Source organism: Monopterus albus, unplaced genomic scaffold, assembly GCF_001952655.1.
Source record: "Monopterus albus unplaced genomic scaffold, M_albus_1.0 scaffold524.1, whole genome shotgun sequence".
NCBI classification, from domain to species: Eukaryota; Metazoa; Chordata; class Actinopteri; order Synbranchiformes; family Synbranchidae; genus Monopterus; species Monopterus albus.
In genome coordinates this window covers 206,190-223,020 of record NW_018128404.1, presented here as the reverse complement: position 1 = coordinate 223,020, position 16,831 = coordinate 206,190, and the positions used below count along the sequence as shown (strand labels likewise).

Genomic DNA, 16,831 nt, shown 5'->3' with positions numbered 1-16,831 from the left:
TATATAAAGCTTTCAAAGACACAAAATGATGTTCAGTTAAAATGTCTGACTAGGGCTGGGCGATATGGCCTAAAAAAAAAAAAAAAATCCCCGCCTTTTTTCACAAAAAATCCGATTTACGATTTAAATCGATTTCCCCCCCCCCTACTTAAAATAAATATGCAGATGACAAAGAAATTTTATTTTGTTTTGATTTTACCTTCTGGGATAAAAGTGCAATGAGAAAGAAGCCAAAATAGAAGATGGCTGGCCCTGCCATTGTCAACAGTGAAAACATAACATAACAATTGCCCCTGGGCAATTATTCCCCCTTTATGGTCGTCGGGAAAATAAGCCGTTTGGCTCCCGCTGTCTCGTTCGTTTCATAGGGCGCGACATCTCTCCCACTCGGCAGCATGCCTCTGTTTCGAGGTGCTGCATTAAATTGGTCGTACTGCTACCTTTGGTAGCAACAGACTTTAAACACACTTTGCAGCGGGGTGTTGTTTGCTCTGCGTCTGACATGGCAAAACCGAACCAATAATCCATATTACTGATGACACCGTGCCTTTTTTCTGAACGAGTTCTTCCCTGCTCACTGCCATGCTATCTCTATGGCAAACGCGCGGGGGGTGGGCTGAGCCCACTCGGAACTACGGGAGCCGAGAGCGGAGCGTCGGCGGATGTTAAAGATAAAACCGATTTTCATTCAAACAAACCGATGTAAACTACACATTCAAGTTAATCGATAAAATCGATTTATCGCCCAGCCCTATGTCTGACCTAGAACTGCAACATAATTCCTGATTATTCCACATTAGGATGAGGAGGGACCAAATGTATGCTCACTGTTCAGGGTCACAAGCTTTGATAGTACTGGCACAATAGGTATGAGAACAGTAGGTATGCAAGCAGATACACTAATTTATAGCACCCACACACACAGAGTCAGACTTACCCCGACAGTCTGGTCATCTGAGCAGGAGAGCAGCTACGAGCCATCAGGAGAGAATTGGACACGCTGGACCCAGCTTAAGTGACCACTGCAGTCAGCCATCTTCTTCTTATGTGGATGCTGAAAGGCATCCACAATGTTTTCCTGTTCTTTATTTATTATGGGCTCTTCCGTCTGTTTTTTGGCACTTTACACACACCCCTACTTGTTTTTCTTACTGTGTGGGGATTGCGCGCGCACACACACACACACACACACACACACACACACACACAGGTGTTTGTTTTCCCTACTTTGTGAGGCCTGCTAACACTTCAGCTTTTGATTTCATCTTACATAAAGTAATTATTGAACTTTTCCTCTTTCATATTTATTCAGCTTTCACAGTTGTTCAGCATTGCATCTCATCTTTCAGCTATTTCAACAAAGAACTTCAGCCATTTCTTCTCATTCTTCATCTCTTTCAGCAATTCATTCCAGGCATTTTCAGGGCAATCCTTCAGCATCCACACGCATTTTCAACAGGAAATGCATTTCTCTAGTTCTGATTTAATCTTCTACTGCTCGTCTAATTCTTCTTAAAAGTAGTTACACTGTTTGATCAAATCTAAATCTAATTGGAGGAGCTTTATCTGTCTTAACGTGACAACCTCTTCAAAATAAAACTGACAGATGATTCAAGAAAGACTTGAAACAGCAGCAGCTCTACTGTCCTGCTCCTCTGGTCAGTTTATTTGTTTACCATCACAAAAAAAACAAAAAAACAACAACAAGGCTTCCACAAAGACATTTACAGGCACTAAGAATCATTGTAAATGAGGTCGCAGCAGATAATTCATACAGTTTAACTTAAAGTGGAAAATGATTTAAGCAGATCTGAGTACTTCTCTCTGTAACCCATCAGCTATTTTTACTAAGAGGTCATCTGTGTTGCAATCCGGTACTTTTTACCATGCTAACTCAGAGATGAAGCAGTCCAAGTAACTTCAAAACAGTGCTGATTTATTCAATGAACACAGATAAAAATTAACATTACACGCTCAGGTATCTTGCACCTCCAACATGCACGCAGGCAGCTGAAAGATGAAAGACCCCGAACCACAACAGGCCTATACATTATATCACTTCGGGCTGTCATAATTAAACATCCTGTCTTCTAACAGTCATCAACTTTCTATCTAGTTATCCTTGACCATAAGCAACCTGCAGTAACTCATGAGAATGACTAAGCATTTAACAGCCTGAGCTAGACATCCTGTCTACTCCAAACATTTCTAATACATCAAGTATCTAACCAATATCTATCTGACTAAAAATACCCAACATCTGCAACTGCGATTAATTGTTTTGTAAGCATGATTCAGATCCCTGTGCCATCTCGGTCTCCTGTGACAATGATGCCGTGTTTGCATTAACAGGGAGATGCCTGGCAACAAACCAAGCTCTCCCTTTTCCTCACCAAGCTGCGTTAACCAATAGCAGGAACGCACTGCATCACGTATTGAGCTGCAGACAGGAAGAGAACACTGATTCAAAAACGAATCCTACATGTTTGACATTGTGAAAGATGTTCTGTGTTGTCTTGTTGTTCAGAGGTTGCACTGCCTGCCCTGTCCACCTAGCGCCAAACAGCAGCTGAGACAGAAATACACCGCAAAGGGCGCACTTAATTTGATGCAAGGGATCTCCCTGCTAATGCAAACATGACAATCAATGTGATGTAAGACAGATCACACAGGGATCTAAATCACGCTCACAAAACAATGAATCGTGCAGCCCTCTCTGTGATATCAATGTAAAATCCATATGGTTTTAGTGGCTGATCATGAGTCCAAAACATATTTGGTTTAATATCAGAGAAGACAAAGAATTCCAGCAATCACTCAAGTGAATCACTCGGCCTGTGTGCAAACTTAGCAGTCAGCAGCTTCCTGCACAAACAGTGAGAGCCGGTGCCAGACAAACACAAAGGTAAACGACAACAAACTCAGCTGTATGTGTGTGAATGCTCCAAGAAGACCACAACAACCTCTTGCAGCAGAAACTGCCTGCTGGGGGGCCCCTGGGGACTGAGACAAGAGCCTGCAGGTCCTTATTCCACACAAACCAAACTCCAGGTAAGTTCAGGTTGAGCTGCTACTGCTATTAGACAGCGAAGGTCTCTGGAAGCTTTGGTCTTAATATTATATATAGCAAAATATGAGCGCATGCTGCTGCTGCTCAGTGTGACGGATGGTCGCATTTGTATTAAAGGATAAAGCTGTAATATTTAGAGATTAACCGACTGCAACTTTCTGGCCCGATTCTGATTTTCTCTCTTTCTCCCTGATAATTAGGACCAAATTACAGAGGACTTTCTTGGAAGTTTACAGCTAAACACCAGTTCATTTTTAGGAAATTATAAGGAAGTTTCCAGAAGGTTTTCTGGGAAACACAAGAGCTGTGACACGAAGCTTCACAAAGAAACACGTCACACCATACTTGTTAGTGGGAGATATTCACTGTGGTCTTTTCCTGTGCTGACAATAAGACAAATCTCCTACTCACCCCTCTGTCCTCTGCTGACAGATGGACTGCTGTGCTGCTTTACACAGCATGCAGCCAAATGACGAGCTCCCAGTGGAGTCACAGCCTGCAGCCTCCTGCCACGGCCTGCACGGCAAACTCACAGCTTTAAAAAGTGCAGGTGGACATGTTTCCATGAACAGCACACCAGTCTGTCATCAGTCAGTCATGGCAAAACAACAGGCTCCACAGTCACTTAGCTCCTGAGTGGGGGACGCTGAGAGAGATGATTGGCTCTGCTGGAGACCGGCCGGGCTCCTGGCAACAGCGCCGAGGAGCCTGCAGGGTTTCCTCTCCTCACTCATCCTCCTGCAGCAGCTGTGGGTTCACACAGAGACACACAAGACAAAGGTGACTCACTCCCAGGAAGTAGACACTTTCTCTGGTTAGAACTGACAAATGAATTAGACAGTGGACCCAGTGACGATGACCGCCTCTGGTTGAGTCCATTTATCAAGTAAATATGATTTAATTAGTAGGAGTTACAGTAAAGATCGGCTTTAAGCCCATTATTACACAACTTAACTGAAGCTGCTCTGGAGACAAGGCTCTGCTGGGCCCTCTGTGACAGTCTTTGTCTGTAGAGCTTTTATTTTGAAGTGAATGCGTCCTAAAGGAAAGCTTTCTGTTACTTCTTTAAATTCCAACTTCTCTTTACGACCATTAATTATACTGTCACATTTTTCAGAGGACCAAAAATGTTTCTCACACCTTTGTGTCGCTCAGTGTGCTCAGCTCGTGCATGGACAGTATGAAAACTAAGCTGCAGATACAAAAATCAGTCACTGTTCAAACACTGAACTCTGTCTCTAAATAACTGGGCAGACTGGTCCTGTTGATCACATGCTGGTTCTCACAGCCTTTCATTTGGGATCACTGATGAATAAAAGAAAACCCAGCACTCGACGCCTCGACTCTGGTTCACGAAAAGCTAGAGAAACACACCTGGATGTTCGTTGGCGTCAAGAGTCCATTCCCCAACAGTGGCCTCCTGAGTGACCCCAGGTCCCTGTCGCTCTCCGCTGAGGACACACACATCAAATATTAAAACACACTAATAGTCCCCTCCAAAAACAGCAAGGCCGATGCATTTTTATTTGCTGGACACTGAAGAGAAGAAGTAAGATGCTTCGACACAGCACCGACAAAAATGGCTTGCAAAGCCTTTGTCTGTGGCCAGGAGGAGCGGAGTGGGCAAATGCTCCGCTGTGCAGAGACCGCTTATGTAGCTAACCTGCTGTGGAACTGCCACGAGCTGCAGTGACTTCTTCGTCCTGTTTCACGATGATCATCCGACATCTTTAGTGGTGTGTCACCAGACCTTTGAGAGCAGTTAACCTATGTTAAGTAAACAACCATAACATTAATGTGGAGAGGCACCGTGCACTGAATGTTTGTTTCTGGGTGAATCTGCAGGACCACAGACACATGTTCCATTACGTCTATGCACAGGACAGTTTGCCTCCATAGCAGTAAAGTCGTTCAGTTCTGTTGGAATAGAATGAAATGTAGAAAGAAAATGAAATGTATCGCTCCTCTTTATAAGGATCAGGTTCCACATATGCTGCAGTTTTGTGTTAATAACTTTTCTCCTAATATCATTTAAACTAGCACCACAGACTTTTCTCCATCTCTTCATTCTGTTTGTCACTTCCTGCTCTCATCTGAGTTTCACACGTCCTAATAATCACATTTGCAAACCACCTATTCCAGCCTTTATTTCCTGTTTCAACATTATGAGCTGTAGAAAACGTTGTTGCACGGAGACACTGTGTGCTGCTATCTGTTACCTTTTAGTGATCCTAACATACATTACACATTCTGGTACAGATCATTAGTTTACTTTTTCAAATCCTTGGGATTTTTGTGAACTCAAAGTAGTTTAATCACATAAAAGATAAACTTATTTACCACAGTCTTAACTTCTGTTAAATACATAATTATTTACCAGTGTTAATGTTCAGTATTTTTCGATATGCGATGGTGTTGAAGTAATTCCACTGATGCCATAAAAGTATCCAAGCTCGATACTCGGCACTAACGTGACACACACACTGTTGCCCACCTCCGGTGCTGCTGCTGCTGGTTGGTGAGGAGTTTCCACATCCCATCTCTCATCTGAGTCCAACCTCAGAGTGAAAAGAAAGGACAAGTGAACAAGAGAAAGAAGATCTAGCAGGCCAAGGAGAGAGACGAAGGAAATGTCTCCTGTCCTCTGTCTGTGCAAGGAGAGAGGGTTAAATGTCTCCATGAGCAGAGAGGAACTGGAGGGGAGGGAGGAAACAGAGAGAGAGAGAGGGAGAGAGAGCTGCTGAGGGACCAAAGCCTCTCCACTGGGCTCAACAGAATCTCAAGCTTCTTTAATTCTGCACAAGGAAGCTGACCCAAGTCGGGCAGAATCACTTTAACTGGTGCATTTCTCAAAGTGGGATTAGAACAAGAGATACAGAACAGCTGGAAACACACCTGGAGGAAACCAAACTGCTCCCTAAACACACACACACACACACACACACACACACACACACACACATTTCAGATGTCAGAAGATAATTTTCCACATCTCTCATGCAGCACGTACAGAAAGCTGTTCTACTCAAATTTCCTACTTTGTAGTTGTGGACTGACAGATCAATAACTATTTTCTGATACAACTATTAACTTAAAATGGATGTACCTAATAAACTCACAACTCAGTGTACACATAAACCGTGAAACAGGAGTTGCTACGGGCCCCCCTGCTGGGCCAGCTTACAATAGTAAAAGCCAGACTCTACTCTGTGATTGGTTGAGTTCCAACCCAACGTTAAATGCAACATCACCAGAGCACAAAACGCTCTCAGAAGTACTTACTGCCTCAACTTAAAGTGACTCATGCCACCCAAACACACACAATCAACTGAGCTAACAAGTTCCCTGTGTGCTACACACACCTCAATTGCAGGGCGAAGAAAGTCACCGATTGTTCTCAGCAGCTCCTGCAGGAAGTGAATATGATTTCCACGGTGCTGAGCCTTCACTGGACACAGTTTAATGAGACACCTCTGTCTGTTTACTAGCTTCAATTATACTGAATGAAAAACTACAAATCTCTAACTCTGTAAACTACAAAAACATGTCCCACACACCTTCTCTGGTGTTGTCAGTGGTACGCTGCAACAAGTGACATCAAGGGTAATAGATGCTTTTTCTGTCTGACAGGATTATGTTAGAACATTTCACTTGTTTCAAGCTTTTTGTCCTCGGTTATCTTAATAAGATAACTCACTACTGAGATTTTAGTCCTGGTTCTGAGTAGCTGAAAGCTATAAATTAGTACGCCCACAATTATAAAGCAACACTGACAAGTGCAAAACTGCTTCGTAGCAAGTATTTGTTTTTAATCTGGCTACACTAGTTTTAATCTGTGGGCTTTTGAGACTAGTTAATTGTTTCTAAAAAATTGTGGCAAGTGACCTTTTCCAGATGGTTGACTTTGCTTATTTTAAGCAGACATTATGAATAAAGACAGAAGTAAAAGAGAGAAAAAGAAAACGCAGAAAGAAGACGACAGGAGGCTACAGTGGAGGATGTTGAATCTGTTGCTGGCGCAGAGTGAAGTTCTCCATGCAGACCACAGGGGGCAGTGTTGTTGTGTTTATCTCTACATTACTGAGTGGCTGATCAGCAGAGCAAGAGCAAGTTGGTGGTGGCTGCTGTTAGGATTTACTGCAGTACAAGCCAATGTTTCTGGATTGAATTCAAACAGTCTGGCTGTAAATATCAGCTGTTAGTGCTCATCAACAGTAAGAAACAGAAACGAATGTTAAAGTACAAATACTTACAAACTTCACCAGGAGGCTCTGGTGAAACATCTTCACCTGTTTGTCCACGTCAGGTGAAGTTCTGCAGGAAAACAGTGTGTTTTATAAATCTAACACCTTCCCAAATTACAGACACACAAACTCTACTGTCAAGCATCTAATAATGGATGCATTATAAACTATTGTTCCTGCATTTCCATCTTTATGTGGAAGACAAGGCGGCCTAAAGATTTCTATCAGAGTGAATGAGGCTATTAATGCCTCTATTTCTTCGCGTATCTCAGGCCGTGCGACAGTGAGCTGCCATAGTTATAACGTTTCACTATAATCAATCTGCTTTGTACTCTCCCTGTTGATGCAGCTGTAGCCAGGGTACACAGTCTAGATTTGACAAGTCCAGGTAAAGTGGTTTTTGATCTAGCCCTGGTCTGATGTGGTCTGGCTGGAAAACCAAACGAACTGCCGGAAGGAAACAAGTCAATGTGCTTAAAGTATTAAAAGTGAAAATACCAGTGTCTCTTCGGTTATAGTTGTATGCGCATTTTTGTCGTTGGTTTCTTACTCATTATTAAATGTGAGAAATAACTTATTTTGCTCCTGTAACGTTAAGCTAGCTAGCTAACGTTAGCTTGTGGTACCGAAGCTATGTTCTTGAGCTAGAACAATCAGTACAATAACGGAACAGCTGATGAACACATAACTAATTTGCAGATAATAATTTATACCTAATTGATTATTCATATACATTATCAAACTAGAACACCAAAGATTGTGTGTTTTTAACTTCGCTGGTGTGAGGATAGGCTACCTGCTTCAGCGGCACCGCGCCTCCGTTACGGTCCCTTCACCAGCCTGGTTTGTTTTCAGGTAATTCCGGGCGAAAACAGCAAAGATGGGAAATGTCATTTTCTCGTCATGCTGGGGCAAAATTTCCCGTTTGTAATCACGAAAATTCAGGTTTCTCCAGAAAAAGGTTCGTTCAACACTAAACGAGATAATCGGTGTCAGGTGTGGGGAGGTACGGAAGCCCATTAGTGCCAAAGGAGAAAATAACATGGTTTTCGGAAATGAAAACGCGGATGTCATGATTTATAGTGTTTAAAGCTTTAAATAAAGAGACGTTGTAGAACGTGTATAACTGCCGTAACATGTAACTCCTGGCTTTTTATATTTTTGTCACTAATAGTATTTAATAGTTTTCTAGATTAGGAATAACACAAATTAAAATCTCTCTTATGAGAAATTATGAAATATGATATGAGGTCCTGTGATATTAAATGAAAATGATGCGTTTCGGTGAATCGAGTACTGAAACAAACCTATTAGTGATTGACTTGCTATCACAAAATTTAGATTTATGAAAATTCACTAGATACCCAAGTATCAAGTATGTTTGATTTATACTTTACTTACCTGTCAATTTTTGTTTGTAGTTTCACTATGTCATATTGCATAATTGTGACTCTACCTCAAATTAATGTTTCACAATTATGATGTAAAATGTAATAATGTGCACTTTTGTTGCTATCATTAGCAACTTTTTAAAAATCTGTTTCAGGGGATTCATAGGGATCAACAGCCAAACCAGGAATTGAGGACTAATTTTAAGTTATAAGCCTATAACAAAGACCACCAACACAATTGACAGTGTAAAATTTTCTTTTTCATTTTGTATTTTTATTATATGCTTCACTTCAAGGCCCAAACGTGCTGAGCAGTGACAGTTTACTTCAGGTCAAAGCCAAAGCAAGATTCAGTAAGAGGATCCACTGTGGTGTTTTATAGTGTAATGAAACATGAAACAGAAGAAATGCAAAGGCTATACCGAGGTCTAATGTTTCAGGTGTGACCGAAGCCTGCAGTCACTACACTTACAACATGGCACAGAAGATCTTTTTTACAGAACTATTCAATATCAAACAGTAGAAAAGTATAAAAGCCTGATATTTGGCAAAAATAACATATGAATGAGGGGAAATGTGCAGAAGGCTGCTGAGTTTCTGTCCTGAAGATGACTGAAATGAGCTGCACATTGATGCCGAGTAGGATGAGTCAGGGGTTCACTGACATCTGACCCTGTGCTAAAACAGGACTTAGACCTGTTTTGTTATCGGAGCTGCTCTGAACTTGATACATATCAGTGTATATGCTGTGTATAAATAAATACTGTGTACAGATGCTGTATGAGCTGAGGTGTACAGTGTGATTCCTAGTAATTAGGTTACCCTTGTTTTTCATTTAAACCAGTGGCTCCCAACCTTTTGTTCTTTGTAACGGGTACAAGTTGTACCAGTTATTTCTTAGTGTAACTGAAATTAACTCACGTTTATCTGTCATTTTATTTTCTTTCCTTTACATTCAGGTTAATAGTTATAATCCAAATTTTAAGTTTGAGATGCAGGCTTCACAGTTTGGTGTTATTTGTAGTCCTGAAGTTTGTGGATGTGCTACACAGCTTCTGCCACCAGGTGATGTCTCTGACTTATTTTATCTCACTAATTATTTGTTCCATTTTTCCATTTACTTTTTATAGTTAATTTTATTTTAATATTTTCTCTTCTCTTCCTTCCTTCTCTGTACATTCACTTCCACACAAACATCTTTTCACAAATTTTAATTTCAGTAACAGTTTTTCAAGATGTATAACTACTTTCTTTTTTTTTACTGTTACTAATTTTTGTTTTATTCATGTTTGTTATGGTGGGAGTATACATATGTTGTGTATGTAAATATTTTTTGATGCTGCACAGGGTGTTGGAGCAGGATGTCCTCTGCTGTTATTGTTGTTGTTGTGTAGTAAAAGAAGCTACAGTAGATTTAGAGACACTCCAACATAAGCTGCATTTTCGTATCCTTTGTTGGCAATATTTTGTTTTTCAAGGCCTGAAGATGTAAAACTATCCAGTATTTTAGAATATTACTAATAATTATTTCTTGTCCTGTTAATAATCCTGTGTCCCCTCAGGTTTATTCTGCCACCCCATTGAGGCGTCTCAAGGCCTAGGCTGGGGGCCACTGGACTAAACTGTCTCGTAGGAGCGAATGGAGTGAGATACAGGGATGGATGCCTGTAAGAACATGTCTGATGACTCCTCGTGTCCTCAACCAGACCTCAGTATAGAGTCATGTGTCACATGGGTCGTTTCATTTCGCAGCAGGTGTCTTTGATATTTCCACATTCAACACCTGTTGTGTCATTTTCTCTACCCTTCCTAAAAACAGTCTGTAAGCACAAATTTTAAAGTGCTCCTCCTCCTTCTCCTCACATAGTTTGGCTCCACCACACTTAATGAACCTTAGCACTACCTAGTCCTTCACATGCTTTGACATCTCAACAGGGAAGATGTCTTCTTGACTGTCTCAAATCTCCTCAGGGAGTGGAACCTTCTCCTTCTGTGACCCCTTTACCCCCTTTAATACAACAAACTCTCAGCTGCCTTTTCAAGAAGCCAAATCCAGATTTAAAACCTTTCTGTTCCTGAGAGACTGCAGAATTTGTGGCAGTGTAGCTGCACTTTGTGTTTCTATTATTGTTACAACCTTTTGCTGTAACCCTCCTGAGGTTTATTTCTGTCTTTGCCCTTAAATTCTACATTTCTGAATGGAGTTTTGTCTTAGAGACCCTAGTGTGGGTTGGAAATAGAAAAAACCCCTTCTCTTTATAAATACTACATCAATACATTTTTTCACAACTATTCAGCTCTTCTGTAGTTTGTTTCACTTCTTAGGAGGTCTTCAAAATCATTTCTCCATTATTAAGGTAATAAGGCTTAAAGAGAACTGCTATAAGGCTGCTTCACAGCAACATTCAAACTGCAGCAAAATAAATTATTCACTCACAGGGGTAAAGTAGCTGTACAAATTTTTTGCATCTACTTCAATTTTGCTGAACCCTGGACATTTCAGCCTCTGACCAAAGTGTGTGGACAGTGCTGATTTGCGAGTCCAAAATGGAGGAAGCATCGGTAGCCTATTAGTTGTTTTGCACTATCATATGTTATATAACCTCATGTGGTGGAGAATGAACTCCATGGCTAGCTTGGCTACTGTGACTGACTACTACTAGCATGTTGCTGATTGGCTACCATAGGGCTCTCTAGTTCTACCAGTTTACCAATTAGCCCTGCAGGTACAAATAATGTGAACATATTGTCTAGCACAACAAATTTGTTCTGATATGTGAGCTGGCTAGCTAGCTTAGCCATTGTGACTAAAGAGCACTGGTGATGTTCCAGGCTGCTAGCGTGTTAGCTGTAAGCCAACCAGGTACAGTAGCTCTGCAGCAGCCAAGGTTTCGTTTTGTCACAGTAGCAACAGCACAGCTGATAACAGCAACATAAACTTTTTATCATGTGTTTTAGTGGTGGTCACAATGTTTTAACAAGGGATTGCAGATGAAAATGAGCTAACTCTGATGCAGTAAATGTTTTATTTAATATTGTTCACAGTCCCTTACAAACTAAATAAACCCTGAAATTGAAGCAGATAAATAGATTTTAGAATTATTTCATTATTTACACCCATGCTGTTCTTGCTGGGACAAGCCAAAACCCTGTTATCACGTTACTAAGCTAGCAGGCCACATATTATGTTAACATTTGTGTGCCACTTTGTCATGTGACCAGGGGTTTTACCCTCCACCCTGATTCACCCTTTTGAACTGAAATTAGAAGACTTTAGTGTTGGCAAAGCTGGTAAAGAGATGTAGACTCCAGCTCCAGGCTTCAAAATATATCCTCAGAAACCTCTGGTGGACCACATATTTTTTTCTATTGTTTCTTGCAGGTTGAGGGTTCAGTGTTGCTCAGAGACACTGCAGCAGGTGAGGCCGTCACATGAGCACCAGGCTGCTTCAGTCGATCAGGGACCACAGTGCTGCTGTCAGGCTGAGCCCCACCACTAGACCTGTCCATCTGGACCTGGTGATGGCTCCACCTCGCTCCAGGTCTAATGCGTAGTCACTGATAGATAGAATGGGGTTTACTGGGGTGCGGCCTGTTGTTCTGAGGCGTCGTAACAGGAAGTCGTGTGTCATCGCTGAGTACTTATCAGGACCGTATGGCACGTTAAGTGTCTCTGTCAAAACTTCATGACCCGGGTATGTCACCTGTCAATCAAAGAGATCACAGACCAGAAGGAGAGAAGTTAATGAGAGTACAACTGTAGTAACCACAATCCCACCAGTGTATCCCACAATCCCACTGTATCACTGTGTGTGTTTACTGTGAAGCTGTAGGTTCCAGGTAGCAGCAGTCTGTAGTATTCTCCATGTTGGTTGGTTCTGAATGGACTCATATTCATTCGACCTTTGACCTCTACCACTGCATTGTGCACCGGCACAGCAAAACCATCGAAAACCCGACCTTTGACCCCTAAACACAAATTAACACACATCCACAGAAAGTATCAAATTATTATTACATATGGATTCTGGTTCAGTTTCAGTTTCAGAGGAGGCAAGTCAGCACACAGACAGACAGGTACTGACCCAGGTGGACTTGCTGGATGAAGGCTAGCAGTGCCTTCCTGTTTTCCTTCCACAGAGCAGGAAGGTCTCCTTCTGGAGGAAACTTGCAGCAGGACACCTCCAGAGTCAACTCCAGACACTGGGCCCACACATAGTTATAGTCCTGCATCCCACCTACAAACACACAGTCATGTGCTTATCTGAAATTATTTCACACCAAACAGAATCACGGATTCTTTGTGACTATTGCATAAATCCCTCATGTCCGGCCTGATGGTGTGATGGCTCTGCAGGCGGACGAGGAGACACCACATATGGCACAGATCGGATGTTTCCACAGTAGTGTGAACTCACAAAGTTAGGTGTTCTCAGATCAGATCTGCGCCACTTGCATATACACTCACTGGCCACTTTATTAGGTACACATGTACTATTGTACTGTATGCATTTCAGTGCAACTCTTCCACCTTAACATCTGTGTTTATGAAGCTTCCCGATTTCCCAAACTACTGGGCAGGCCGAGGGTCATAATCACAGAATATGTGTGCATGAATTGTGCATCAAAAAAATTGGTGGCGTTGAAAGGAATTTGTATTAAGGCATTATTATTACATTAACTTTGACATGCTTATTGCTGCTTATGAGGACATCATGTTCTGGGGTATTTCTAATTCACTATTAAATAACCGATATATTTTAATCAGTTTTATTATTAAAAAAAGAAAAAATTTTATCAAGTCCCAACTGTTGTGACTTGGAGGCGACATGCAGACCTATGAGAGGGTACCACTGGTATCCGTTGGTGATGCCATCCTGGAACAGTGTGTTGTCGAGGCAGGATTTACCCTGGGACATGGTGGCGTGGTTGTTGGAGTACATCTTGGCCAGGTGAACAAACACGTCATTGTCAGGGGCAACGCTGGCCCCAGCCACCAGCTCGCTGCCTGGAGAAATGAACAGCAACAGGCATGTAAATAGTATATACAGTATACAGACCTGAATAACTGAGCGGTCTCCTCCATGGTGACAGTGACCTGGAGATATGGGAGATGTTGGTGCAACATGTTAAACAGCATCTCCACCACCCTCATCAAAACACCACATGAGGGAACATCTGTTGGAAGAATGGTGCTCATCCCTCCAGGAGGGTTCAGAGACCTGGAGAGTCAAGGTGGAGCTGTTCTGGGAGCACGTGGTGGCCCAGCTCCTCACTGAGACTCTCTGTGTTGGTGTAACAGGCACTAATCCCCAGGTGCAGACAGTTCAGAGACCATGTAGCTGGCACTGTGTACAGAAACATCTGGGCTGAGTGTAGGCTAGACCCTCCCAGGTGCAGGTGGAAGAATCCCCAGGAGAATGACACTGGGATTTTCAATCCAGACAGGTAGGAAGGTACTGGCTAACCAACTGGACATCATAGTCACAGGCAAGGAACAGAAGGCAGCAGTGAATATAGATGTAGCTAGTGACAGCAGCATCAGGAAGAAGGAGAAGCTAGAGAAGCACTGAGGCCTGACAGGAACTGAGAGGATGTGGGAACTGGAGGCCAGAGTGGTCCCCGTGGTCCCAGGAGCACTCAGGGTGGTGACTCCCAAGGTGGGAGAGTAGCTCCAACAGATCACTGGAACAACATCAGCGCTCTCTGTGCAAGAGGGTGCAGTGCTAGGAACAGCTAAGATGCTGTGCTGATCCCTCACACTCCCAGGCCTCTGATGGATGACCCGAGGATGAGACAACATATCTCACCTGTAGGGCTGAAAAGGGACTTTTTGTTTTGTAAAATACAGCTGTACATGATGTACAGCATAACTTTGAGTCACTTGAAGTTATCCTGCTGTTTCACTTATTGAATTTTATGCAGAAACTACTATGAAGTAATACTGTAATTTCCGGACTATTGAGCGCACCTGAATATAAACCACACCCACTAAATATATGCCAGTACACTCAGGGCAGGTACAACCAGACCTCAGTATGGAGTCATGTGTCACATATATGGCCTATATATGTACAAAAAATTTTGTACATATATAGGCTGTTTCATTGCTCCACTGTGACCTGTTTGGTAATTTCATTGGCCTGATGTGACGAGGCTAAATGTATTGGCAGCATGAAGCTCGTTAGCTCGTAAAAATCCATAAATTAGCCGCATCATTGTTTAAACTGCAGGGTTCAAAGCATGTGAAAAAAGTAGCGGCTTATAGTCCAGATATTACAGTAGCTTCTGTGCATGTGTTTACCTCCGTTGCTGTTGTCGTAAGGATAACTGGCCACCAGAGCTCCTCCATGAAGGTTAGCAGAGAGAACAAAACTCTCAGTCCTCAACCAGCCAATCACAGCCCTCACCTGAAACACAACACACCGAGGGCGAAGGTTTGACAAGTGGGGCAGAAGAATGAAACAAACCCAGCCTCTGCAGCAAACAGATCTTCATCAAACATTCTTCCCCTCCCAAAAAATAGTTTCCTTTACAGACACCTGACACTTTCACGTTGTCCTTCCACTACAAAAGCTGCTGTGTCTACCGTCTTATCTCTAACTGAACTATTTTTTTATTCTCAATGAATGACTCCTAAGCGGTTTAGAAAATGGATGGATGGATGAATGGTTGAATGACTCTTACTTATACCGGCAAATTTTGCACTGCTGACCAACCTCTGCCTCCCTGTTCTCCTCAGTAAACTGCTGTGGCCTTTGGGGACCAGCAAAAGCATCGGGGAAGTTCCTGTTCAGATCAATACCATTATAGTTGTACCTGAAACAGAGACATGCTGTTTAGTGGATGACGAATGAGCCGTAGGAGCTCATTAGGTGACACAACAGCAAGGTGTCAAATGTAGAGGTCAGCAGGTTCGTCATCCCCCTGTAAAGCTGTCCCACACTCATGCAGTCATTCCTGAAGCACAAATGACAAACACTCTTCAGGAAAGTCTCTTAAACCAAAGATATCAGTGCAGTGGAATCAATTAAAATGAGATGTGGCTATCGCCAAGTCTTTAAGTTGATTTCTGTCTCAAACTGGTGAAACTATCTCATCTAAGTGGCAGACTTTTCCACTTTAGGTTGCTTCAGTGTTTCCTTATATGATTTGTAAAGTTGTGACCTTGAACAGACCACACACACACACACACACACACACACACACACACACACGTGCACGCCCTGAACCAAAACCAGAGTCTAAAGCCTGAAGCGTAATGGTTAACCTTGTGGGAAACTTGTGTGAGTCCCCATAAAGAGACACACTCAAGTGACTCCTGTACACAGTCCATTAGAATAAGTCACAACACTTATAAATAGGTACTTAGAGGCTTCTACCATGACTCTAATCTGTGTGTGTGTGAGATATAGACCTACAGTGTGTCTGCCTTCCTGCTTATCAGAGTGGTTTGGGCGTTGGAGCATTGCATTGATTAGTCTATATACAACAAACTTGACGTCTAGGAGTGTGTGTCATCCCAGGTCTTTAATGTCTTATTCTAACATTTTGCATGACACACACTTAAACAAACTCATGCACAGTTTTAACCATAGAGGAAGCAGGATTTGATTATCTAAAGAAATGAGAAGACATTCTCTACTCCTGTGAAACTTTACTAAGTATTCATACTGCAGCGGAAGACGCAGCCACACATCCAACCACACACATCACGTGTTGTGGGTTGTCAGGGTGGCCTAATAAAACTGAAATTTCAGTAGCCAGCAGATAGTAGCTAGCAGGGTCACATGTGTTTGGGTGCTAGTTGGCAAAACCTTCACATCCTGAACACATAATGTAGGGGGTACAGGAAAAGATTGTGAGTTTGTGTTAAAGGAGAAAATAAACACTCCAAAAGGACTTTAAGAAGTGGTGTGATGTTGACATTTAGTATATAGGCTGGCTACACGGTATACACCTTCCACCAGCCCGAGGCCATTAACACTTCATGTTGCCACTGAGATTCTGCAAAAGCAGGTTAGCAGGTAAACAATGAACCTGAAATTCATTCATTCATTTTCTACCGCTTGTCCCTGAACGGGGTTGTGGAGCCAATCCCGGCCGGCAATCGGGCAAAGGCGCGG

At 42.4% G+C, this 16,831-nt stretch overlaps 1 protein-coding gene and 1 long non-coding RNA gene across 8 annotated transcripts in view; both read right to left on the bottom strand.

The window, feature by feature from the left end:
- Positions 1-2,184: 2,184 nt before the first annotated feature.
- Positions 2,185-8,320, bottom strand: LOC109952965 (uncharacterized). 4 transcript variants are annotated; one of them, XR_002273839.1, is made up of 6 exons: positions 8,111-8,320; positions 7,324-7,384; positions 4,734-5,628; positions 4,445-4,521; positions 3,482-4,109; positions 2,185-2,440 (listed from the first exon to the last, which is right to left on the bottom strand). It is a non-coding gene; the product is annotated as an uncharacterized LOC109952965 (long non-coding RNA). The 4 variants fall into 4 exon arrangements; XR_002273838.1 differs by having other exon boundaries at positions 2,185-4,109; positions 4,734-4,987; positions 5,565-5,628; XR_002273836.1 differs by having other exon boundaries at positions 2,185-4,109.
- Positions 8,321-8,994: 674 nt separating this feature from the next.
- The window catches only part of cpm (carboxypeptidase M), a 32,086-nt gene continuing 24,249 nt past the window's right edge, over positions 8,995-16,831 (bottom strand). For 3 of the 4 annotated variants that reach the window (XM_020588293.1, XM_020588295.1, XM_020588294.1), the window contains 6 exons: positions 15,425-15,524; positions 15,010-15,115; positions 13,543-13,713; positions 12,791-12,943; positions 12,526-12,674; positions 8,995-12,409 (listed from right to left, as the gene is read on the bottom strand). In XM_020588293.1, the coding sequence (XP_020443949.1) occupies positions 12,155-12,409; positions 12,526-12,674; positions 12,791-12,943; positions 13,543-13,713; positions 15,010-15,115; positions 15,425-15,524 (934 nt within the window). In that variant the 3' untranslated portion in view covers positions 8,995-12,154. The remainder of the gene's footprint in view (positions 12,410-12,525; positions 12,675-12,790; positions 12,944-13,542; positions 13,714-15,009; positions 15,116-15,424; positions 15,525-16,831) is intronic. The other variant, XM_020588296.1, reaches the window with a different exon arrangement.